Here is a 27,457-nt window from a genome sequence, read left to right on the forward strand (position 1 = left end):
CCTTTTGAAATTGGTTTTAGGCTTGAGATGACGACTGTTCTGTTGGCGTTATGTGTTTGTTTTTGTTTAGGTAAGAAACATTTATTATATATTTTAGAAAACCTTGCCTCCATTTAGGCATAATACTAAACGCAAAACTACCACAAAAATCTTCTGCATGTAAATAATTACGCATCTTCCGTAGATGACGCTGTAAGTGTAGGAATAGAAATTTGTTAATCATTTTTAATTATCATTTTTGATTAACATTTATTAATTGGTTTACTATATTATATACGTATATACATGATACATAATTTTATATTGGTAAACTCAAACCAATTAACGTACTTATTACTTAAATAGCAATCGTGATTCCGATTTTAATATTGAGTTTTTATGTGTGTTCGTAAGAATAAAGTCTTAAAAGTTTTTCTTTATACACAAAACTTGGTGATATCTGAATATTAAATAGTTAATCAACTATAGGGATAGCTGTATCGAATCCGACAAAGGCAACACAGAAACAAAATGATACAATAATTAAACATTCACAAAATATTACGAAAGACGAAATACCTGATGAAGGGTGGGAGTTTGAAAACACAACTGTTGTGGACACTAGAAGGATTTTATACAGCAAAAGAGTTGCTATAGGAAAGCGGCCATACATGGTAACCATTATTATTTATAATTTTGAAGGTAAAATAAACACTTCGTCTCACTGCCCGTCAAGGTACTTCCGAATCTACGATATTCTTATAGGCGCCACTTGCGTTAAGCTTAGGTTTCCTAGAAAAACGGTGCCGTTATCCAACGGCCGTAATGTAACGTTGGGTGACGTCACCCATACGTTGTCTATAAATAACATCGGAGTAGGTTTTCTAGAGAACGTTGAGTGTCACCGTAACATTAGTTCAACGTTTAGCGGTGCTGTCATTTGCATGACGGCCGTCATAGCGGTGATAAACATTAGTTCAACGTTTTTCGCGTGTAGCGGTGCCCATATTTAATTAATACAATGAGTGGAAACGTGACTTGGACGAGCGAAAATGATTGTTTTTTTGCATTACGTTAAAATGTAAAGACGGCCATTATTAACAACCGTAAAATGACGGCCATTAGTTAACTGCACCGCTTTTCTAGGAAACCTAAGCTTGAATAATATTGGAGGTACAAGTAATAAAGTGTGGAGTTAAAAATATATTTACTATATTTTTGTCGGCACGTTTGTAAGACATTGGAAATCATAGAATTACAATTATAATAAATTATGGGTATTACAATTGTCTATTGAGGAAAATTGGTAATATTTGTCTTTTAGGAAGAAGTCTTTTGTACCTCGAAAACATTTTTGTTCCCTAGAAATCGTTAGATAGAACCCTTAGATATATGCTCTTTATAATAAACAGGTATACCTACAACTAACTAAAGAGTCTGCAAAAGCCCACAAGTACCGTGGCTGGCTCTGCGGAGGAGTAATCGTCCATCCCCTCTACGTCCTCACTTCTGCAGCTTGTGTGGAAGACGCTGATCACTTCTATATTGTCTCTGGCACAACCAAGTTCGTCGACAGCTTTGACTATAAATCAGATGAGTGTGTTTGTAAACGCCGGCGGAGGGTTGTTTGGAAGTGTATACCAAAGAGTAAGTGGATGCTTTGGTACAAAATAAGGGTGCGTGAACTTATGTACGCGCGAAAGAAGTTATACTTCTGTGGCATTATTAAAAATAGTTTTTGATTGCATGAAAATAATTAATTAAAATTAAATAATCAAAGACTGGAAAAGGAGTTCAGTTTACATTTGAAAAATTAAATAAATAAATATTTATTATTATTCTCTTACATTAAGTGTAACATAAATTCTATTATTATTCGAATGTTGTTTTTAAATTATGTCCAATGCCGGAGCATCTTCCGTGGGCAACTTAATTCTGTTAATTTTGTGTCACGGTGAGCGCGCATCGTAAAATTTCACTCTCATAAATTTTTCATAACGCGCCTAAAGAAGTATAACTTCAAAAATCTAAAAAGTATTCTTAACACTAAATCTGATTTATGATTTTAAACTCATATGTTAGTTGAACTTTTAGTTATTACAACAGGAGATGGGGTTTCAGAGGTCTATGTTTTATTAATGTCTACTTAATACGATTGTACGTAACGATTAGAAGCAAAAACAATCGAAGGAGTAAATTTTAGTTCAGATTTTTCATTAAGAATGATACATGATTATTGTTGATCCGTTATCCTTTACTCTATAAAGAAAATAAAATCATTATTATTAATTTGTCGCAGATATTCCTTAAAAACCAATAACACGAAGCTTAAAACAATAATATACCGTGTATACATTCAAATATTGAAATCTTTCTAGACTACAAATTTGACTTCCAAGACAGCATTAAATGGTCGGCCAATGACATAGCAATTGTAAAAGTTGATAAGCCATTCAAACTTGGTGTTTTGGAGAGTGGATGTGAATTTGCAACTGATCTGGTTTGCTATAACAACGTCAGCCGGGAGCTGGAGAAAGCTGGGACCAAAGGGTTTATCGCTGGATGGGGGAGTGGGAACCAGTTTAGAGAGGTTTTTATTTGTATAAAATAAGTTTCTCAGTTTACACGTGAGAGAACTCACATCGTCATTTCAATAGTTGTGTCCGTGTGTGTGTAAAAATATCTATATACTAATTACGAGGCCATAACAATCAAATATTTTCTTAATCTACATAGTAATATTTAAAAAAAAAATTAAAACAAAAGATTGAAAATACAAAATTAAAATTACTTCCTTTTTTGGTTCCAAAAAAAGTCCAAAGTACGAGTATATAGAAATATAATACATAGTGGGTTATTACAGGTTACATGATATTATAATGTTATATTGTCTTGTAGGTCTGTTTGATTTTTGTGTTACAGTTTATTTAATTAGACAACTATGTAACACACAATTTTTTATATGTATATTCTTTGGTCAGCCAAAGAATATACTATATTGTCGTCGGAGGTATTACGTTTCTTATGTGCGTATATAAGTATATTAGCAATATAGCATTTGTAACAAATATGATTAAGTACCACTTATTTCTGTAAACAAAGCAAATTTTAAAATGTCTCTTAAGTTTAGTTAGTTACTTGTTAGTTTTGTTCAAAATTATTTGCTGAAGTTTGTCTCTGTTGTGGTCATTCCGATAATTGGTTCAGTGTTGTATCTGTTGTAGCCATACATTGGCAGGCAGTCAGGATCTATAATATTGTAATGTCAGCTGTATTGTTGAAAGGACAAAGAAGAAAAATGCTGCTTATTTAGCTTAACTCTAAATCTGTGAAGATGCTATGGGAATCCATATATCACACATCACAGCCGTGTTTTTTTTTGTAATTCTACTAAGGATAGATAAGTCTAAAGTATGTACTGAAAAGTATCTACTATCAATTTATCTAGGGTGTCTACCGAAGTGACAGTGTCCATATACCAGAAAATTCAAAGTATCTACAAGATGCCAAAGTTTGTGTGATGGATAACGAACAATGTGCCAAGAAATGGGCGCAGCGTTTCCGAAGTATCATTACACAGTATATGATCTGCACTAAGGATGTCATGAAGCGTCTCAGTGAAATTTGTGATGTAAGTATTTTATTTTCTTTTACTAAAAACACACATTTTACTATTTAAATGCGTTTAAAACACTTTGGTATTTATACACCATAGATGTTATCATATAATATGTTATATCTTTCCTAAAGGATTGAATGCATTGCATTAAAAACTTGCCAAACAAGTGAACATTCACGGTAACATTTAAAAACAAATAATTGTATATATAATTTTAATTTTTATCTTAATTTTAGGTTGTTCTATTGGAAATAATGATAATATGTAATTTCAATTGTAATAACGTACTTTTTGCTATGTACGTCCAAAACTATTTTCATTCTTTTTGATTCTTGAGTATTCTAGACACTAGGTCAATCGGAAGACCGCTACTAAAAACAAATGAATGCGAAAAAAAATTGTTTCTTAAATATTTTACACGCTTTAATTCACTTATCAGAAGAAATATGCAAACTGCACCGACGTAGAAGTAAGACGGCAACTGGAGGATCGCAAGGATGACGAATCTATCCATGTAGACTTGGGGAGACATCTCCGTGATCCTGATGATTATACAGCCAGACGCGCCTATAAACAGGGTGGATTTTGTGAGGTAATAAAAAAGCTCATATGTGGTATTTACTTAATTATTTTTTTATAGCCGCGCCAACAAGGCCACACCTAACACAAATAGGAAAGCAAAAAAAATCTATTATAAATAGTTATTAAACACATTGTATAGGCGCAGGATAGATAATATTGTGTTTCCGTGTAGGCACTCGATTGGCTATCATAATTCATATTATTTTATTCACTATAAATCAACTCTGATTTCCTAATTAGCATCATGAGCAGACCCTACATACACAGATTCACGTACTTACCCTCACTTTTACACCATAACACAACACAGCCCATTTAGGTATTACTTAGTTAAATGTGTTGAATTACTTCTATTGTTTTTCCCTTTTGTAAATGTTTGAAACTTTTTGTAGGTAACTACTATGTATTCTATCTCTGGCTATATTTTAAGTGTAATTGTTTGTTATTATATATAAAATTGTTGTTAGCTGTAGCATATATTAAATCTGTACACGTTACAAATAATATAATTCATATACACCTTTATCGATCATTTTAGAACGATCACGGTGGGCCACTGTTAGTAAAATATCAAGGCAAGGAACGAGTTGTAGGCGTGATATCGGCCTGCAAGATTGACCCCAAGACTCACAACTGCCACGGGCCCTTCCTCTACACCAGCGTGTTTAAGAATCGCCAGTTCATCTCGTGTTCTATCAATAAGGATATTGAGTAAGGATAACGGTAGATTCTAAAGTATAATGCTTAGGTACTTTACATTAGATGCGATGAGTTGAACACGAGGAATTTATGTCTAAGGTGGGTTGGCTATTACTTGCTTGCCTTTGTTTACTTAAAATTGTATGCAACAAATGCTTTCAATTTATCACATATATTTCTAATTTACAGAGGACCAAGTAGAAGAGAACGCGTGGTATAAAAAGTCAACATTTATTTATTTATTTACAGCCTATGGCCAAATTTCAACAAAAAATTATTATACAATTAAAAATTACCAGAAAAATTTTGCTATCCATTAGTATTTTCTAAGTACATTTTAAAATCTCAGTGTATACACTTCACTTCACTATTAAGCTAAGGGGGTAAGCGGGGAATGGGGGACTGTGCGAATCGAATACACACCAAAATGGTTGGAACACTAAAGTCGGGGTTGCAATCACTATTTAAAGTTTCAGAGTACCAGTGCTGTTCGAACAAAATTTTTAGATTGGAAAGCATATTTTATCGCCTGCTTGCATATATCGGGTCCATATGACTAAATCAACAACACAATAACAAATATAAAGATGTGGTCTCTGACGCCCTTCTCTTAATTTTGAGTATTCTTTTCAGAGAGAACTGTAGACGTGTATTCCGAACAGGCATTACGCATGAGGAATTTTCTGTTGACTGGAGTAATGTGGATGAGTACGTTTTTTTATTTCTAATATTTTTTACAACTGTGTGGTTCTTAAACTAAACGAAACTTACAACACTCATATAAATCCTATTTTTCAGAGACAATGACGATAGAGCTGAAAGGTTTGTATTAATCTGAAATAGCATTGCTTATTAATAAAAATAACTAGTGACGCCACAACCTACTTGGGTTTTTTGCACGTACCTAAAAGTAATCTTGATTCACACATAACTTAGTAATCGTTTTATTTAGTAGTTTATATCGAAAATACTTGAATCACAAATATTATTTGATATTTTGTTACTTCATTGCTTATTCTATTGCAGCAATAATGATAGAGACGAAGACGACAGGTTGGTTTTCATATAATCTTTTACTGAGTTGAACAATTTATGCTTGTTTTAATGTTTTCGCGTCAATTTTATAATAAATAAATCCTTTATTTGCCAAGATTGTGGTACAAAATAAAAAAATCGAACAACAAGAAAAATCCGCACAATCAGCCATATATATGGATGATTAATATCTGTACACAATACGAAAAGGGATTAAATTCCAGTCAGATTGATAATATCTTTTATAGGGTAATTTTAAAATATAATATAGCTAATTATTACTTATATGTAATGTGAAATATAAGAGACATATTTTATACTCATATTAAATTTTTTGAATTTAGCGACGAAGAAGATAGACTAGCCTTGAGGGAAGAAAGGTGAGCCATAAAGGAAATATGTTTATCATACTGAGCGATAATTTTAAGATATGTATGTTACATATTTTATATGAATAATGAGAAAAATTCTTACTTAAACGCACCTTCTCAAAAAACTCATATAGCTTATTTCCCATTGCCATTTGAATATAAAATATATATCGTAGGCATAAGGATTTTGCTGTCAGGTTAATCACTTCTTCTTGAACCTGCCATAGTTGCGTAAACATTCAAGAAAAGAAACAATTTTCTATTTAGTGAGAAAGGCCAACAGAACTAAACGATTTTTTAAGAAACTATTTAATTATTTATAGCGTTACAAATAAACCAAAAATGGTTAAAGCTGATTCAGAAGACTCCGCGGATTCTGACGAAGAACCGATGACTACTCAAAAACCCGAGAAAAAAGAGGAAATAAAAGAGAAAAAACGAAGTAAATCAAAGAAGAGGAAAAGCAAGAAGCGGTCAGGTAAAACCAAGAGGGAAGAAAAGAAAGTGGTTAAAGTGTCTTACGAGTCGAGTCGTGATGAGAATGTAAATGAACCTGATGAATAAAAAGCTGTTCCCTTGATGTATTTTTTTATAAATATCTATCGACTGAGATGTCTTGATGTAGATAAATTCTGGGGCACGTGGCAAATTCTTTTGATTTTTTAACAAACTTCGATATTTTCAGCGTACTCAATTACACGTTGTATATGTCCCACTAATGGCCATAGGCCCATAGACTTAGTATATACTGGCGTATATACTAAGTCTATGCATAGGCCTCCTCTCTTAGGCGAATGGAATGGTCTGTAGTCCCAATGCGTATTGGAGACTTCACATTCATCCGTAGAACATAATGTCTCTGGAGCAGGGGCCCTCTTGGGTCAGGGGCCCGTGGCATTTTGCCAGCCCTGCCACGCTATTGTTACGCCACTGTACCCTATCTGGCTGACACTTTTACATTCAGTTAAGTCGCCGTTTCCCATCGAGAGATGCGACTATAATAAAAGTACTAAGTGGTAGTATTTGTTGGCTTAATACATTAAATGTTATTTTTCTAGTATTTTGTGTATCCTTATTTCAATTAAAGTTAAATTTTTGACCGTAATATAACGTTTTGTTCGAGGGATTGGAACTTTTGAATTCGGTAAGTCAACTGTTTCTATAGCACAAACAACCCCTCCAATGTTAGTATCATGTAATAATAGTATTTGCTTTTATCAGGTGGCGTGTGTATTATATTTGCTAGGGTCCGTAAAAGCAACGCGGTGAAAATTCCAAAGATATGTTCTAGAAAAGTAGAAATATTGTTTGGTTGGTTTTGTGAATAAAACAGCATTCAACTAGAAAAATAGACTTTAATTCGTACTTTAACTACTACGCAATACATCACAACATTTATTTCCATAGAATAGAGCTTAATAAAAAAAAACAAAAGTTGTTAAATAAAGTTTATTAAAAAAATATAAAACAAGAACCATGCTCGCTACCCATGTGTTACTTAATATTATGTGCGCAATTGAACGTCGAGGCAGTTATTTGCTTAACAAACCAGTTAAAATGCTTAAACGCGTGAATGAAGACGAAATGTGAAAAATCACCATTATAACAGTGAAATTTATTAATCTGTGAAAATAACTTTTATTATGAAAATGGACTATGAAATTCGTCTTCATCCACGCTACTACTATTATGCTGAAAAATAACGTATAATTTCGAAAAATACATCGATATAAAACAGACTTAAAATAATTAAATTTTTCACTAAAAGACCAATAGGATCTGAGAAACGTGTTCACTAAAAGTAAAAGATGCCTAATACAAAGAGATTTCGTTTATAACAATTTAATTCGTTAAAATAAAAGTACGGCTTCACTTAAAATTTCATAAACTAAAACACTTTTTTGGCTTTTAAACAAAACGGAATCTCTCCGTATCTTTGGAATCCTAAATCCATAATTCTAATACTGAAAAAGTCTATATCAACAGATATGCCTAATAGTTGAGAATCACAAGACATAGGACAATCGGTACTAATATACCTTAATCGAGTTGGCACTTAACCAAAACGGGAGTCCAAATTATGCAAAAATATACTTAAATCTAATCAAATCCGTTTAATTAAAATTTGGACTCCCATTTAAGCACCGGAATATGGAGATTATCAAACATTGTTAGAATAGTCCCCACACAGGACGTATACGCACACAATACGTACGTACGTAATACGTACACAAATCACGTATACGTCCTGGGCCCAATGGTGCACATCCTACGCTAGAATAACTTCTATACGCGGAAGAATCCTTAAAAGTATTGAAAACAAGAGTAAATATTAAATTCTAGGACTAGAGAATCAAAAACGAATATATTAAATTTGTAAATATATACTCTATCTCTCTCTAACAAATAGGCCGGCCGTTATGGCAATAAGAACAAAAAATACTTCGAGCCCGTTCGAAATAACTTAAAATCGAACTTTCGCTTCCTTGGAACCAATTATAAAAGTATATTAATAAAATTGAATTATAATTGATGGATGAAAAGCAAATAAGTGACAAGAAAGTAAATAAAGTTATAATAAAATATAGATATATGTGGAGGGAGATTAAGAGATAGTGTCGAGTGAAAAAATATACAGAAACATATCCATCGTCAGTCTAATAACATTAAAGTAAAATTTAATTTCAAACTAATAAAAATATAAAATTTTTGTAATAATGACCGTTTATAAAAAATAAAATTTGGCTTTAGCTAAAGTATTTGGGTCTTAGCATTAATATAATTCTATAATTAGCATAAAAATCGCTAAACGGCCGGCAGATAAATAAACCTTAAGACTAAAATTAATATCGGAATGCTCCGTGCTGAAGCGAGCAACGTTCGTGCGACACATGGTAGAAGATTAGTGTACCTGGAATCAACATGTTGATAGGTAAAATTTAGCACAGACATTTTAAGGTTCATAATCCGAAAAGTAATATTAAAAAAGATGTACTACTATGTTACTTTCTATTACTCATTTGTTTATTTTATCACTATAGTTTAAGAACACCGAAAAAAATAAAAGTACATTGAAATAGGTTTAGGGAGCGTTCTAGTATTACGTAACGAATTTGGTGTGTTAGGGTAGAAGGACTCCTTTCTCCGCAATTAGACTCGAGGTTGGTCCGTTGTGCGTATCTGGTGGTGTATAATTTGGTGTGTGTGTGTGTATGTGTTTGTGTGTGTGTGTTTGTTTGTCCTTATGTAAAACGTTACGATGCGGTGCGGGGATTGAATTACGCGTTATTGTTAATATTATTTGTTATTGTTTATATTTTAATATTATAATGGGTGGTCACGATACGTTTTACTATTGGGTACAAAAAACGTTACGGAGCGTTACATGGGGGGGGGGGGAAATCATTAATCTCCAAAAATTGCGCGACGACTAGAACGCTCCCTTATGAAAACCTAAAATTAATTCAACTTACTTAAAATATTTTTTAAAATTAAATTACGTTTAATTTCTCAACATAAATAACTTAAACCTTATACGTTACCTCTAACGGCGGCTGTTCAACGGCGGGAGTGACAGGCCGGATAATATTCCTGGGAGGCGCCGGTTCGACGCTCAGTAGACGAGGCTTCTCGCTGGTCTCGTCTCCTGTTCCCGCCACGCACATTTGGGACAACGCATTGATGATGCTCTCCATGTTTGGCGGTTGAATGTTGTCGCCTTCACCCTGAAACATATAAAGGATATAAAATAAGTATATATTATATTTTATAAGCTATATGTATATTATATGTAGTATATCAATTATACATACTAATTGAGTGATTGTTTCATTTTCAAACTAGGCGGCGGCGGTTGTTCATTGTCAAAAAAAACTATAAATACGCCAAAAATGTTTTTTTTTTTTAATTCGATTAGTGCGTAATTTAAAAACACTATGTAATAGTAGTTACCCCACATTAATACTGACCTTTTGGGGTGTTTTGTAGAAGTGTAGGTAACAGAATCCGCGGAATCCCTGAAAAGAGAAGATCATGTATCATTAAAAATTGAAATTATATTTCAGAAAAAAAATCAAAAACTTTGTGGGGGTTGGGAGGTTAGTTTACTGAGACAAATAAGTTTTTTTGCTAACTGTATAAAATTATTCTTAAATGTATAATAACATTTCTTGATAAACCTAGGCTGTTATGCTGTAAATAAATAAATAAAATAAATATTGTGTTCGTTTTATGTTATGGGATTCGTTGGTACAAAATGATTTACAAGTTGTGTTATAATAAAATTTTACATAAATTATTATATAAAACTTGACCACTCCGTGGGCGTTATTTAAAAAAGAATATAGTCACGTTCCTGTTATGTACGTTTTTAATAATACCATATAATACCATATATACCATGATGATAGTATCGACATAAGGCTCTTTTTAACTGGTTTTTTTAACAGAAACACAACAACCAACATAGAAACATCAAATCAAATAAAACAAAAAAAAATCTTTGAACTCACTTTCCAAGTCATCATCTGTGGTTTAACACCGCGTTCTATGAGTGCTTGCTTCAAGTCACGCACTCGAGTTGACGGGCTGATATTCGAGATCTGTAATAAATCAAATATAATTATGTTTATATGACGGACATATTATTGATAGATGTCTTTAACAAAACAGCCGGTTATTTAAGTGAATATTTAACTGTGTAATACGTCCTAGGGTTTAGAGGACAAGGGTGATTATGACCATCAATGCAAGAATGTTGAAGCATTACGTAAAACTTTTGAATAAAATATGCACAAAACTGTGGTGAACAAGATGATAACTTATTTTTTCATGTTACCGTAACCGTTCTTTAATAAGTTTAATATATTCGTGTGTCGTACTTCACAAAAAGAAACTATAAAAAAAGGGTGCGTGTACTTATGTACGCGCGTAAGAAGTTATACTTCTTTGGCATTATTAAAAATAGTTTTTGATTGCATGCAAATAATTAGTTACAATTAAATCATCAAAGACTGGAAAAGGAGTCATTATAGTCAATAAAGTTCAGTTTACATTTGAATAATTAAGTAAATAAATATTTATTATTATTCTCTTACATTAAGTGTAACATAAATCCTAATATTATTCGAATGTTCTTTTTAAATTATACCCAATGCCGTAGCATCTTCCGTAGGCAACTACATTCTGTTAATTTTGTGTGTAAAATTTCACTCTCATCAATTTTTCATAACGCGCCTAAAGAAGTATAACTTCAAAAAAAATATGCACCGTTTTTTTATTTATTTATTTACCTTAACAGAGAAATCAATGACCGGTCTCGGTCTACGCGGACGCCTGGGCTTTTCCTTGACGTCATCTCCGTCCTTGTTCTCCTTATTCTCCTTGGCAGACCTCTGACTGTTGCGCCTGCGCGGTGTACGACGGTTTTTGGGCTTCTCTTCACCTTCTGTTGTGTTACCCTAAAAGCAATTTTTATATCATTTTGTTATCGATACTGTAGATCACGTTTGTACGATGACTAAATAATTAAAAATATTGCAGAATAAACTTAAATAAACAAAAAAAAAATGGTTATTTATGGCTTTTAAAAACCTGGTATTTTTATAAACTGCAAAGAGCGATCTGTAATGACAACTATAACAACTGCAAAATATGGACAAAAACAACTTAAACTATTTATAATTAAAATTGGGATTGGACAACGTAACGTACCAAATTGAACTGGATTTTAAGTGAAAAATGTTTTTTTACTAACAATTCAGTTCCATTTGCTTCTGAGAGTAAAAACTGTATAGTAAATTTACCAATTAATATGTTATAATTAGCTAGTTTGAAACTATCTCACCTCTCCCTCACTCTGGCTCTTGTGTGAGCGAGTACGACGTCTCTGTCTACGTGCACGAGATCCGCCACGGTCTTCAATATCCGTGTCCACTTCCTTCAGCGTACAATCACGGCCCGCCCTAAAAATGTTTTACATTATTACCAAATATCCCTTTTGTTCCAAAACATTTATTTTGCCGTAGTTTATAGACTAGAATTCAAATTACAGGGTATAATTTAATAAAATTATTTTTTTTAATAATTTTGGCAACAATTAACCAATATCTTTGGATCTATCAACCCTCACTATGAGACAAACAATAGCAGATAGATGTCAGCAATGTACACAATAGATCACTTACAGCATCTCAATTTCACGAAGCTGCGCAAGCACAGGCATCTGTTGGATGCGTCTGTTTGAGAGCAGGTGCCAAAGAATGCCCACTGGACGCTGGCTGAGACGCTGTGTCTCTATCACCTGTATGACAAACAGACATTATTAAAATATATGTAGAGTTGGTCCTTGGTGAAATAATCTTTATTTTAATACTACACGTGTTGTTTGACACTCAAAGTAATCCATTAAATGTAATGTTAGATTATAACCAATATCATGACCGACATCTAAAAGCAAAAGGGTAATAATAATAACACTCCATTTACATCAACACAAAACATGAGAAAAATAAATAAATTAAGACAAAGGATGTAACGGGGCGAAATTACTCCTAAAAGCAGTGTCGACCAAACAACCGAAACATAAATTAAACTACAATACAGAAATTAAAATTACACAAAACAACTTAATATAAATATACTGGTAAAAATAACAAGGGTCAACGGTAAATTTAGTCTACGATGGCAACACTATAGGCAGAGCATTCCACAATCGAATGGCTGTGACGGTGAAAGATGAACTGAAAAAGTTAGTTATAACCAAAGGAACAATAATTACCTTTAAGCGAGGTATAAAGGGATACATGTAATTTGGAGCCAAGAAAATGGAAGATATACTTTAACATCTTTCAATAGTATTTATGGATTTATTTATATATTATGCAACATATAATGTAAGGAAGTAAATGTTACCTGTGTGGGTGTGACAATGATGTCTATTGGCACATCATGCGGTCCAAACAGTTCCTGCGGTAGTGTATCAAACACCTGTAAATAAGATAATATATTAGTAAATACAATGTAAACTTATTTATGATCAACGTGCTGGCTTAGCATTTAATTTCCGTTCTAAAAGGAAAAAGCAGTTTTCCAGTGCTATTTCAAAGATGTGAAACTGTACAAACATATCTCATTTTTATTCGTTATAGAGAGGTGTCGTTATAGGGAGAGAAGAACTCATGTATGGATATTGGATTAAATCAAATAAATTTAACTCGTGTTTACGTTATAGAGAGTTTCGTTATAACGAATGACGTTATAAAAAGTTTACAATGCACTTCTTTATCATATAAATTTTTAAATTATGTGATTTTTCAGTGTCTGTGTTTCTTCTATTTAAAAATATTAGAAATGTAACTGGGTTTACATGTTAATACACACACATTTAGTCTTATATAGTTCCTAAAACACACATACTACACACACCTCATACAAATAGCAAAAGTGTATTTTTTATATATATAATTTACTCACTTGACAATCATGCACTGTGGTGACCACAAGAGTATTGGGTTTGATAGCCTTCATGTGCATTATTAGACCGAACTCCAGGTCTCCGTAACCTGAAAATATTTCTTAATATAACAAAAACAACATCTATCAAATAGTCTAGACCATTTCTTTCTTTTATTTTTAGTCTTGAATAGAGTTCCATAATATTGATTAACTTAATCATTTTTAGTATTCTTGTCTACAAACCTCGTCCTTTGCCAATGCGGTATCCCTCTTTGGAGACGGCGACTGATCCCATTACGACGAGATCCAGCGAAACGGATTCTTCAATGGCTGGAAAAATAGAGAAACTTTATACAATCTTTCGAAAAAATATCCGTCTTCTATATCTTGATATTCTTCTAGTATCACTTCTATTATAAAAGTCCTTTATTACAGATAAACTCAAAAACTACTGTATGTGATTTTTATCAAATATATGTCACATATATATATATAGGGGGTCACAAAACACTCATGCGAAATGGGAGCAGGACGCTAGTACTCCATAAAAATATCGCAAAAATTATGAAATGAAGTTACATATTATTTAAAATTTAAATTTGGCGCCAAACTTGATGTTTGACTTTAGAAGCTTGACATTTTACAGTTGAGACAACGGTGACAGTTCTAGACTGACAATAATAAATAATATTTGCTCCCTCCTTAGTCAAACTGATACTATCATAATATATTATTTAATTTTTTTTCTTTCATTTATCTATTGTTTGAACAATATTGAATATAATTCTTCTTCGACTTATAATTAATTACCAACTAAGACGATTAGACAGTGCAACAGATTACTCACACAATGGTTTTCCGTACGTCTCCATGCCGTTTCGGGAGACTGCCTTTTTGATAGCCGCGGGTCCAGTCTCGCCCTCGGGCAATACTAGACGGTTCATAAAACCGTTTTGCAGGCGAGGCACCGGAACGTAGAGATTTTTTTGCTGCTCCAGGCATAGCACTCTGTATAGAATCAAAATTATTATTAATCGAGCGATTTATGTATGTATGATAAAATGATATTCTTAATTATTAAGAGATTTATATAATACTATTAAAATGTATTAAGATTGAAAATATCTTAGTTCCACACTTCTATTAAAAAACCTACGGATCTAGTACAAATTGATACTCAATAATAATCGATTAGTTTCTCTAAATAGCAAGACCATAAAAGTAATTTTTTTAAATTCGGTTCTACAATTTGTCCAGTTTTATGTTTTACAAACGTACCATGACGTCATTAAAGTAGGTATCGTAAGTAGTACTGCACCGTGCATATAAAACATTTGGGGTACCTGGTCAGCAACCGCTACATCCCCGTATAATAACTATGACGTCACAACTCATAGGCAAATATTTTTTATGTCAAATCCGGTTTCATGCATTGAGTGCACCCACGTTACTGCAAGGTACTGATTGAGTAATCACATCGACAGCATAATATGTAAATTAGATTGCGTTATAAGTGCAATCAATATAGAAAGGTCGAGCGTCCAGTGTATTTGTAAGTTTTAAACCTAGCGAAAAAATGGCCTTGAACATTGTAAGAAATGTCAAATGTCAAAGTCATTACTTATATAGGCTATAAAATAAAAAATAAATAAAAAAATAAAAACTATTAAAAACAAATGCAATCTACTACGTTTTTTAAATACGATTTTTATACAATATTAATCATAAAAAGTTTAGTCTTACATTAAAGAGCAATTTAAATTCTGAACAAATACAAATTATGTAATAATGCAACTAATTAAATCAAAACAAAGTTATCTTATGTTTAGGTATTACCCTAGCTGGGTTATCATTAAAGACGGCTACAAATAATATTTACAAATTAACGATAAATTAATGTCAAAGCATAAACATTGACGTATTTATACATTTTTATATTTTACTAGCAGTCCCCGCGAACTTCGTTTCTCCTGAATGTCATTTTACTTAGCCTACCTACCTACCAGTGAATATTCCACTATATAAACCTCAGAGTTCAAGTCATAAGATTTTAAGTAACAAATAATAAATAGGGTTGATCGTAAAGAGGTGAAAATTAGGGGTTGTATGTATTTTTGTATACTGTATGATAAAAAAATAAAAACAAATTTTTATTATCTAAAAATTTAAAAAAAAAGCACGATTGACACCCCCTATCACTTAGGGGTTTGAAATATAGATAGATAGTATAGATAGTAGCCGATTCTCAGACTTCGTGACAGACAAAATCGGTCGAGCCGTTTCGGAGGAGTATGTGAACAAACATTGTGACACGAGAATTTTATATATTAGATCAAAGACGGTAAATACCGTTCGAAAATCAAAGAATTATAACCGTATTAAGAAATACAAATTTCTTGTGTTAAAATTAATTAAGTTACACTACTGTTAATATTTTGTCAAATGTCGAGGCCTTTGGGATGTAGACTTACTGTAGAATACCAATATAGGATTTAAATAGAGGTTACAAACTACGAAGTTCTTATTCGCATGGACCCCATCTAATATCCAACCAGTCCCTTTTAAAATTAAGCAGTAGTCCCATATCATTACCGACTATAATAAGCCGACAATAATGACGGGCAATATTATAGTGAATGCAAATCCGGTAGGCGCAAAATCGCTTAGAAACAAGAAGCAATTGTTGTGTTATTGTCAATGGACAAATAATTTATATATAAAATGACTTCTACATAATGATCGGGTGTAGTCCCGTAACGCATGGGCATGGATCATCCAATGTTCTTATATTTATTTATACTATTCGACCTTCCAAAAATCAACTGTGAACGGTTAAAAACTTTTAAAAAATCATCGACTATCTAATCGTTAATTTTAAATGATAAGAGAGCAATGACATTTTGATTATGTTGAATGCAAAATTCTGATACTAAGGGGATATTACTACCGTCTTTTTAATAAATAATAAATACATTCTGTAACTTGTAGGCTATTGTTACCAACAATTATCACCCATTTTCATAATTCTATAGTTTGATGATCCTCAAACACCTATTGAATGATACTCTTAAACACGAACCCTCAAAAACGAGATTATCTATCAAATATTTTTTGATAATATAAGAGCAAAACGCGACAATTGAAAACATCAAGACTTTATCGAATAGTTTTTCCAACAATTTCACTACTGTTGACTGAAAAATAGACAGTATTAAAGTATTTATAGAACGATCGCCCTAAATAACTCTAGCTGTGAACTGAATGGGTCAACGGCTCTTTAATACCTACATATTATTTTGAATTTATGAAAAGATATAGTTACGTATGTTTATTTTAATTCATATTTCACTGTTTCCGTATAATTAAAACCAAAGTTTGTATAAACCTACTTATGCTGACCGATTAATCAGTACAGCCATGTCAAAAGCTTGTCATTATATGTCCATATCGTGTCACTAAAGAAATGTATGATTATTTAATAATTTATTCCTGAATTTCAATTTTTTATAAAAAAGGAAGAACGGTTTAATGTTATACGTTATAAGCTAAGCATGAATTTTTATATCCTATTCTCAGTGACTTTTTTTAGGAAAGTGTTAGTACTATTACCGCTCTAAATGCGAGGTAATGTAATAATATAATTGCAAGTAGCAAACTTAAACTGATATTCTTCGAAATTAAGATGGATTTTTAATATGAAATATGGCGTAAATTAATACATGAACTATATAAAAAACATTCGCTATTTTGATAAGTCTACACAGAAAGCTACAAAGCTAGTTACGAAAATGTTTGACCGAATTGTAGTTAGAAAATAGACGAAAATTGGGACACAAAACAGACGCTTGAAGTGGTCAGTTGCGATCAAAGATAGTTATGCGACAATTTTTTCTTGAACACCGATTAAACATAATATAAATATCGTACATTTATATAGTACAATTACATCTCCCGAAATAAATATATGTAATTGGAAAATATGTATTCCATTATACATGATCTTAATTAAACAGCTTTTGCATTTCATACATTTTATTGTTTCTAACATAGCAATATAACTAAATATGTATCAACATTTAAGGACCATTAAAATAAAAAATCGGTCTTTTCTCATGGTGTAACTGTTACATATGAACATGAAAGCTAGATAAAGGCGTCATCATTTTTACACTAATCCAAGATGCTAGAGAATAGTAAAAACTCTAGCCGACTTCAAAAACCCCAAAGGAGGAGCGTAAACCCTTACGTTTTTCGTATTATATAAGAATAAGTGATGTCTCAAACATGATTCACGTCGAAAAAAGACTCACCTTACGGGTTCCTGTGGCTTATCAGGGTTGACTTTGACAGTATTTGCATTCTTGAACACCTCCAGCTCTGCCAGCTTGACTGCTGCTTCTTGAGCACCCTTAAAATTTGGTATGCGGTTGTATACCGGCCGCGGGAACATGGCCAGACCATTGTTCTCCAAGTGTCGCCATACTTTGACGCGGTAAGATTGCTTCGTGACTTCTTCAGGCTTGACTAAAGAATAAAAATACATGTAATTAAAACATTCGTTAAAATGCTAGAAATAGGAAAATATCATACATATTTTAATATAAGACTACCCACCCATATGTACAAAAAAAGTCAAGGAGCTATAATGAAATCTACACAAAAATAATGTTTAAGCTTTTTAATGTCAAGTTCCTGAACCTATTTATTTTATTCATAGATAACATAATTTAGATTTTAAAGATCTATCCAAAAACTGATTTCATACTGAGGAATAATTAGAAAAAGGAGGGTAGTTGTAAAACAAAAAGAAAAATGTATAAAACATGTGTTATTATTTTCTAAACTACAAACTTAAGGCAATTAAAACACTTTTGCATGTTACACACTTGATAATACTACACCAATTTGAAACGGTGAAAACACAATTACTTTCACTATAAAATGTTCAACCTTCTGAAACTTAGTCAAGCATAACCATAACCTTACACAGTAATCTAGACGTAAAAATCATAGATAGAGAATCTATAATTGAATGTAATAAAAGTTGTTATTTAATACTGTTATGTAGTTCAATAATATAACATGTAGTTGGTTTCATTTTAATAGTAAAACATTGAATATTATATTTGGTTTTTTGAAATTTTAATACAAGAGCTATATCAAAATTAGGAGCAAGTTATCCAATACATTATAATAAAGCTAAATAACTAATATTTCATAATTTCAGTTATTAACTTATTATGTTAAGGGTTCATAGGTGAATGATGATAGAATGACATCTTCTAGAAGATTCCAAAACTACAAGTATTCAAACTAACATTACTACATGAAGACTTAGTGACATTGAGCCTAGCTTTTACTAACAAGGACACACCAATGTAACTAAACACCTGTTACTACAAAATCTTGAGCAAACAACATGTATTTCAAACTTGATTAAATAATTATTTACACTTCAGTTGATTTTTATAATAATGTGAATAATGTTTAAAAGATCTATTAGAGGAAACTAGTAATCAAAAGAGCCAAGAATAACAATGATAAAAAGGAATCCAGCACATTCAACTTAGCAAAAATACCAAGAGTTATTTCACTTCAAATTAAACATTGCTTAATTATACTTGAGAATCAAAACTGTTCTTAAGTTACAGTTTACTTTAAAATACTTTGTATAATAAAGCTTTCAAATTACTACTCTTACTAAGGTATGACATAATCTAACTATTTAAAGCATCAGTGATGTCATTGTCTGCTTTTTAACCTTAACACACTAAGATACAACACACTATTTACCATTTCTAATTTTCTGTTGTGTGTAACTTTGAAGGTAAAAAAAGTGTTTTCCTTAAAATATTTGTACCCATATTCATAATAAACATATACAGTAGAGTCCGTTTATAATGACATCGAAGGGAATTGACAAACACGTCATAATAAGCGGACGTCATACAAAGCGTTTTGTGAAATGAAAAACCTTTTTTATGTAAATACGTACATATGTATGTACTTAAGTATCTTAATACAGAAACAAAGTAATTATGTACATATGTATACATACATATTAAATCAAAATCAAAATTGCACGTCATCAGCACATTATAACACATACAAGTGTATTTTTTACTGTAAATTATCTGTAATTTTTGTCTGCTTTTGTTTTTTCATTTTATTGTAAAAACAGTCTCTAATATTGTGTATCGAAGACATAGCTATGGTCAAATTATCATTTTCAATATTGCTGTGAACAAATCGTGATAATAATTCTGCAGCTTTTAATGCCTATTCAGCGGTAGGTAATGGTTCTTCCTCGACTTCCTCTTCCCCATCACTTTCGAGTTGTTCCTTAGCACGTGCCGAACGTCGTCGAGAATCAACGAATATTACCGGAGGTGTAAAGAATCATGTCGGTCATTATAACCGGACATAATCTATTAAAAATGGGTCATAATAAGCGACATGTCACTGTAAGGGAAGTCATTATATCCGACTTTTTTATTAAGAATTTTATATGAAAACCAAACTTCGTAGTGTAATTACGTCATAATAAACGGTTGGTCAATATAGGCGGAGTCATAATAAACGGATTCTACTGTATTCAAAGTTTATATTTATGTGGCTCTTAATTATTATGATAAAATTTACATTTTAGATAATTAATATATGATTGTTTGATTGCAAGTGAATTGGCTAAGTCATTAGGTAAGGTATACTTCAAATTAAATCTCAGCTAGTAAGAAATCTATTAGAATATTAATTAATAGTTCAATACCAATGTAAAGTTAACTTTAAAGTTAGTGAGTAGGGTAGTATAAAAAACACATGGTTTTATTTCATGATCACTTCGGCTCAATATTTAAAATTTTATATATATATATATTTGTACATTTTACTAAATCATTAAAATTGATAAATAGAAAAAGTCAGGTTTTTATCACTTTGTATGTGTACCCTCTAGTATAGGTAGACAGAAATATCTGAGTCATGTTCACACTCTAATTAAGCTACTGTAATTGCGAGGAAACCACCCAAATCGCACTAAATCAATGCACGAAACGAAATAAACGCAGGTGAAATTACTAGTTACTACCGCAATAAATATAATTTATAAAAACTGAGTCGTGATTACGATGCAATTAATATTCTGAAATAGAAGGGGGTACTTAAAAAAACATGCTTGTTTCCAAATAAGACGACAAAAAAGTGGAACAACCAATATTTTATAGCAGAGGATATAAGTAAACTTGCAAAAATAGAAAAGACTAAAACGCATTATTTTGTACCGATTTAAATGGATAAAAAGGAAATTGCAAAAATTACCTGTTTCCGTAGCTGCCACTGTTTCTTCACCGTTCTGCATGTTTTATATAAATACTGGATCAATTGCGAAGGAATAAAACCTAACAATTTCGTAAAACGAAAAGTTTTAATGAAATAAATATTTTATTTGCCGGACTGACTGCAGAACCGTCACACACGAAAATAGAATGCGAATAAAAAACAAATGCAATTGACTTGACAGCTGTCAACAGAAAGAGAAATCGGAAGAAAATATTAAAACGAATAGAAATCGGTAATCGCAGTCATAGACAAGTCTTAAATATATGTTTTTTTTAAATTAATTTATTATATGGTCTCACAGATCTAGTAAAGGGTTAAATATGACATAATATTTATCTGTTATTCGGAATATTTTTTGTTTAAATAAAATAAAATATGTGTAGTCGTAGGATAAGGGAAAAAAGCATATTTTAATTTAGCATATTTAAATACTAGACACAGACTGTATACATTTACACAGAACTGAATTCTGTATAAATGTATATAAGGGAGTTAACTCAAATGTGTTGCAAAAATATTTATTGTGGATGTTCTTGATAGAAGACAAAGTTGAAGCCATCATTCGGTCCTAGTAAAAATAATTAAGATATTTACACAAAAATTCTAAAGGTTTAGAAAATCGCCGCGAGATGACGCTTTAAAAACCCTTCCTACGCAAAACGCCTGGGCGAGGTTGCCAATAGCGGTTTTAAATAGCGACAGCAATACGTAAGCGCAGCAACGTCGCAAATGCATAACGCGTGAGGGGGTACGGCAACAGCGAAAGAGGGAATGTATATGTTAACGTAAAATTGTAAAAACCGTTAGATTGTAATATATCTCGCGAGATTATAAACTGTCGAAAAATTGTGAACCTCAGCGTACTGCTTACAATTTAACGCATTATTATTCGGTAGATTGTAATCTATCAAAGTGAAACCGTCAAATTGTGAAACGGATCGCACCTCGTGCGCTGATTGGTTGAACGGAATATGCCGTATATGGGTATCGTTTTTATGTTGAGTTAAGTCTTAACTCAACATAAAAACGAACCTACTCTTTAAATACAATACTTAAAGCCATTGGAATATTAAAGTTGTTATCTACAACAAATGAAACAATCTCTATTTTATCTTTATTTCAAAAAACACGGTATAATATATCACAAATTTTAAGATTCAATGAATAAAAGTCATTCATAATACTTATGTGTACCTATAATTAAGTAGACATAATGTTCTACATAACTATTTGCCAATTGTTCTAGCTATTAAAATCTACGTGAAGCAAAAGCCAATTACTATATTAACTAACAATTAATTGTCCAAAGTAATTCTCAATATACCTTGACATTCTTTTAATACAACAAATGCATATATACAATAAATAAATATTTATTACTATTTTAAATACATTTTCCCATCTATAACTTTAATATTTGAAGGAAAGTTGTAATATATATCTGTAACTCCTTTAAAACCACAGCACATATATACCTCATAATATAGCAAATTTTACAACCACAGAAATAACCATATTTTTCTATGATGTCACTTAACTGGTTTATTTCATAAGTTCAGGACTTTTTTATTAAGTTCGAGTCGTGCTGAGGCCGATTTTATTAAATAAACTAGATAGCAGTGAAACACATGTAGAAATAAGCCTTTTTACACTATAAAATTTCAATTAATGTGAAAATCTTCTATAATCTATTATCGTATAGTCTGTGACATGTGTAAAGGTGTCAGCATTAGTTCAAACGCTGCGTCTTTCAAGTTGGCACCGCGCAGGTTAGCTTCGTGTAAGTCACTGCCCGAGAGATCGCAAGACTGAAAAATATGCAATTATAAAATAATATGTAATTTTAAATAATACGTTATAAAAGTATTGTTACGTATTATATAATATGCTGTTTATATATTTTTTTAATTAATAGAACATAAAATGTGATGTTTACCTCATAATGTCTACAGAAACAGTAGTATAAAATGTAACCCAGATCTGGCTTCGATACACAACATATACAATTTATTAAAAACATGAATACTGATACCTCTAAATCAGCTCCCGCCAAAACTGCAGTTCTTAGATCACAATTCTGAAGGTTGGCATTTTTCAGTGTTGCCACACGTAAATTAACGCCCGCCATGTTGCTACCTTCCAAGTTTGCACCTAAAGGAAATAAAATTATCTACTATTGATAATCATGGTGTAGAAAAAGATAGTTCATTTGGCAAAGTACACAGCATCACCCCACATTCATATTTATAACAGTTATAATTATATGTTTTTGTAACAAATATGTTTCTAGTGCAATCCTGTCAAGCGTTGTAACGCACGTATAGAGGACTAACCATAAAAATCTAAAATACTGAATTTTTTTATGTTGTCATATATTATTTTTATATTATACTTAAATGATAAGAAGATATGAAACTTAAAGTTGATAACAACTTTAAGTTTCATACTGTAATGGTAATGTAATAATTTTTATGTTTAAATAAAAATGTGCACAATATACATTTTCCACATGTGATATTGTTCAAGATGTACCTTTCAAATTGACTCCTTCCATGACTGCCCTAGAGCCAGCTGGGTCTTCCATATTGCAACCTCTTAAAATTGCTCCTGTAATTTAATTAAGATTGTTGAGAGCTCCAAGAAAATTTGTTGTCAATGCCAAGATGGATTAGGGTCATGATAGGTATCATCAGATGATACCCCTATAAACTCCATAATTGTTTCATTCATAAATATTTAATTTTATATGAGGGCAATGGATTTCTATGGATCTCTATGCATCTTCCATGTTACCCAGAACCTTGAGGATGAAGAATACTTAATAGCAAATTAGCTGTGCACTACAGGTGTATTGGAATTAAACTGAAGTACCAACAATCATCAATTAGTGTCGAGTAGTAATTTAATAGTTAAGTTAATAATAGTTGATAGGACAACTTAAGTCATGCCAGTGTTTTAAATTTCATGGAAAGAATATTAAGATTACACACCTTCCATATTAGCACAAAGTGCCTTTACTCCTAATAGATGAGCACCCTCCAAATTGGCATGTGATAAATCTGCTCTCTCTAAACAGCAGTTAGATAAGTTAGCTCCACTTAAATTGCATTTAGATAAGCAAGCATACTGAAACAGAATTATTACACATTAGGGGCAAACCTGTAAAATATTCAATACTAAAATTTACTATTGCAATTAAGTTAAGTAATATACAAATACCTGTAATCAATATAAAATAAATATGTGAATTGATTTGAATAATGACAATGGATAAATAAAATATCAATTTCTAAATATTAATTAGGTAATTTTGAATTACCATAGTTATACTAATCCATATTATTTAGAAATATAAAAAATACCTTAAAGTTAATGTATCTCAAATCCAGTCTACTCAGATCAGCACCAGCAAGATTGACACCTTGAAATCGTAGTTCAGATGTTGTAGGTGTAGTAATGATCAGTCGGACCACATCCATTCTGGTGAGTGAGTGGTTGTCATGGCGACTCTTTCTTTCCTCCATTAATTGATTTAACTGTGGAATCATGGAATCCAAGCCTGAAATAAATAATTATAATGTTAAATAAAATAATTATGATGTTAAATAAAATAAATAAATTTATTGTGAATGTAAAATTTTTAGGTGAATATATAAATATGTATAAAATATCTTGAAATAATACACATTATATTATTTTTGAAGAAAACCAGTGATACCAAAACTTACTTTACTGCTTCTTTGCTAAGGTAAAATAAATTTCCATTTTGTTTTATAGAACTCAACAATTTTTAGAAAAAAAAAAAACATTTGTTGAATTTTATACTTCATTCTTGAATGTTATATATTACAATAAATAAAATAGGTTGTTAAAAAAATAAAAGCACAAATTATTTTTTCAACAAATTGCAATCTTGGATTTGCAAAGAAGTCTCTTAAAGTGACTTTTAGTATACCATCATAGTTTTAACTACTACAACAAACAATAAACATAAGAATAAAACATGCAAACAAAAAACTATAAGCAAAAATTATACCTCAAGAAAAATAATCACCATAGAAAATTGCCTCTTCAAGAACACCTTTGGGATTTACATTTGTGTCAAGAATAACTTGGCCGTGACGAAGATAATTTAGAATAGGTTCAAAATATTCAGGACTGCGGTCGATAAGGTAGGCCCCAGTATTATCTTTAGCGCTGGGATTCATTAAATAAACATTATTAACATCAGCAAACATTCTTGCTAACATGGATAAAGGTTCTTTTGCTAACAGTGTAGATCTTGTGGTCATGAAATGTTTTCCACCGATATTCAAACGAATCCAGTCGGACACAGATCGGTTTTCCTTTTCAGGTAAGGAATGCATAGCTTTATGATACTTCTCGTCGTATTCTAAATATATCTTTTCCTCATCTTTAAGAACATGTAGGTCAACAATTTCACAGCCATTAGATAAATATAACTTTAAGTTTTCCACCGGTATTTGGAACTGACATGAAACTTTATTTTTGAAGACATCCATAGAGTTTTCCAAGGCCATAACAAATCCATTTTCTGAGAAGTTTTTGTACACAAAAACACGGTTTGTCATTTTATCACAATGAATATTTTATATTTGATATTAAAGGGAAATATGACCAGTTGGCATTTTCAATTTAATCTTTAGAAATTAGAAAATGAAATAATATTTATAACATGTCAGGTATTTAAAAAGTAAATATTTCTATTTAATTAATGTTAAGTGTGTATACGTTGAACGTTCACACTTCACAAGTCACAGACAGATTACAGACTACTGACTTATGACTAGTTCACTAGTCTAGACTCTAGACAGTAGACTCTACTCTAGAATTTAAGCAGACAGGCTCACTGGCTCAAGTATCCCGGAACAGGAAATTTAGATTGATCATTGAAATATTATTATAATTTATTCTTGCTGAGCACCTGCCAATAATTATCTTCGTAATAATATGTTTTATCAATAGGTGGCGCGATAGCCATATATATATATATATATTTTTTTAGTTTTGTAGAACCTTAGTAGATGGCGCAAACATACACTTGCATTTCATTATGAAACAAGTTATGTTTCATAATGAATGGGAAAAATTTAATTTTCATTCTGGAAAGAACTTATGGTAGCCCCAAATTCAGTGTCAATTTTTTTTATTTGGTTTATGCTATTTTTTTTATAGAGGGCTCGCGAGTGCGTTGAAGGCCTATTAAACATTGGTACGCTCTTTTCTTGAAGGACCCTAAGTAGAATTGGTTCGGAATTACTTTAGTGGGCAGCTGGTTCCACATAGTGGTGGAGCGCAGCAAAAACTGCCTTAAAAAACGCTCAGTTATGGAACGACGGACGTCGAGGTGATACGGGTGGAATTTCGTAATCAGCCTTGACGTCCGCAAATAAAACTCAGCTGCGGGTAATACAGACTGTTTGCAAGCGGTTAGCCGCCATGAAGTAGCTATCGTCCATGCTGAGCACTGAGTGTGTCCTGGTGATGATCGACAACTGCCCGAGAAAACAACGCTTTCCTTGAACACAATTGCCTCTGCCCATTAAGTGTTAGGTAAACGAAAAGATTACGCCGAGCGAGCACCGTCGTATTGACAAGCTCTTAATATTAGCTGGTGGCAACCTAGATACCCTAGGAGCTGGCCGTCAATAATGGTTCTAGATAGATGATTACATTACACACAGTACGGCATCAAAGTATCACACCGCGATGTTGTCGGTGGACAACAAGGCCGAGTTGGACGTGAAGACTCAGTCTAAAAGGTCCCTTCTCTGGAGGCTGAGATTTATCCTTCACTGGTATTGGTTCTGTAAGTTGACATCGCTGCCTAGCCTTTAAAATATTCTCGATTTTCCGGGAGGTCGCCTTGCAAGTCCCAGTCGGTCTTGCCACCGATTGGCATCCACAAAAAGAAATTTCTATATTTTTTCCAATCTGCTGATCTGTAGATCGCAAAGCGAGGCCACGACAGCTGTTCGGTGCCGCCCGACACAATTGAATATCTCAATTTGTACTCCAGATAGGAGAGGTAGAAAGTATGAGCCAGGAAGGATATCTGAACTCAGTAAGAAAGACTAAGGCTGGCTTCTTAATCTTCAAATGGGCTGCGTGGTTGCTAGAAATGAGCCCTCAAAAATTTTGGATGGGCTCCGGAAATCTCTATCACTGCACGAAACGAGAGTATAATAAGGTATTGCATCACTTCATGCTGGTTTTCTGTGATATAGTGGCACTGCCTCGGTTGTGGCCAGGTCAATTGTCTAATGCCTAAAAGCCACAACATGGCACTCCGACTAAGAAGGGGGCTGACTGATTGCGATGGAAATCACCTCTGTCACGGGTTATTTCACCTGTATAT

General features: G+C 32.1%; 3 protein-coding genes across 3 annotated transcripts; 1 reads left to right on the top strand and 2 right to left on the bottom strand.

Annotated features, from left to right (window-relative positions):
* Positions 1-3: 3 nt before the first annotated feature.
* LOC125054654 lies at positions 4-6,865 on the top strand (the record flags this gene model as incomplete). Its single annotated transcript, XM_047656671.1, has 12 exons — positions 4-70; positions 469-653; positions 1,392-1,626; positions 2,358-2,569; positions 3,428-3,610; positions 4,038-4,190; positions 4,719-4,891; positions 5,513-5,587; positions 5,678-5,701; positions 5,906-5,932; positions 6,259-6,294; positions 6,609-6,865. Coding segments are annotated over 12 exons (1,611 nt in total), but the record flags the coding sequence as incomplete, so codon positions are not given.
* Positions 6,866-7,620: 755 nt separating this feature from the next.
* Positions 7,621-21,265, bottom strand: LOC125054396 (methenyltetrahydrofolate synthase domain-containing protein). Its single transcript, XM_047656263.1, has 13 exons — positions 21,058-21,265; positions 18,051-18,264; positions 14,588-14,748; positions 13,984-14,070; positions 13,759-13,847; positions 13,198-13,272; positions 12,471-12,586; positions 12,131-12,248; positions 11,577-11,744; positions 10,797-10,886; positions 10,254-10,301; positions 9,828-10,010; positions 7,621-9,196 (listed from the first exon to the last, which is right to left on the bottom strand). The coding sequence occupies exons 1-13, from the start codon at positions 21,095-21,097 to the stop codon at positions 9,188-9,190; spliced, it is 1,398 nt and encodes a 465-aa protein (XP_047512219.1). The 5' UTR covers positions 21,098-21,265; the 3' UTR covers positions 7,621-9,187.
* A 910-nt stretch (positions 21,266-22,175) lies between these two features.
* On the bottom strand, positions 22,176-25,868 carry LOC125054762 (BTB/POZ domain-containing protein KCTD9). Its single transcript, XM_047656825.1, has 6 exons — positions 25,133-25,868; positions 24,441-24,637; positions 24,069-24,204; positions 23,611-23,685; positions 23,111-23,229; positions 22,176-22,886 (listed from the first exon to the last, which is right to left on the bottom strand). Exons 1-6 carry the CDS (start codon positions 25,668-25,670, stop codon positions 22,770-22,772), a joined length of 1,182 nt encoding a protein of 393 aa, XP_047512781.1. The 5' UTR covers positions 25,671-25,868; the 3' UTR covers positions 22,176-22,769.
* Positions 25,869-27,457: the final 1,589 nt, after the last annotated feature.

Source organism: Pieris napi, chromosome 12 (genome assembly GCF_905475465.1).
Source record: "Pieris napi chromosome 12, ilPieNapi1.2, whole genome shotgun sequence".
Lineage (NCBI taxonomy): Eukaryota > Metazoa > Arthropoda > Insecta > Lepidoptera > Pieridae > Pieris > Pieris napi.

Coding starts and splice junctions, on each gene's coding strand:
- LOC125054762 (XM_047656825.1), bottom strand. CDS start 25,670: ATGACAAACCGTGTTTTTGTGTACAAAAACTTCTCAGAAAATGGATTT. Junction 24,205..24,440: donor TGAGATACATTAACTTTAAG/GTATTTTTTATA, acceptor ATTCTGTTTCAG/TATGCTTGCTTATCTAAATG. Junction 22,887..23,110: donor TGGCGGGAGCTGATTTAGAG/GTATCAGTATTC, acceptor CATATTTTTCAG/TCTTGCGATCTCTCGGGCAG.
- LOC125054396 (XM_047656263.1), bottom strand. CDS start 21,097: ATGCAGAACGGTGAAGAAACAGTGGCAGCTACGGAAACAG. Junction 14,749..18,050: donor AAGCCACAGGAACCCGTAAG/GTGAGTCTTTTT, acceptor GATTCTATACAG/AGTGCTATGCCTGGAGCAGC. Junction 12,587..13,197: donor TCATTGTCACACCCACACAG/GTAACATTTACT, acceptor TTTGTCATACAG/GTGATAGAGACACAGCGTCT.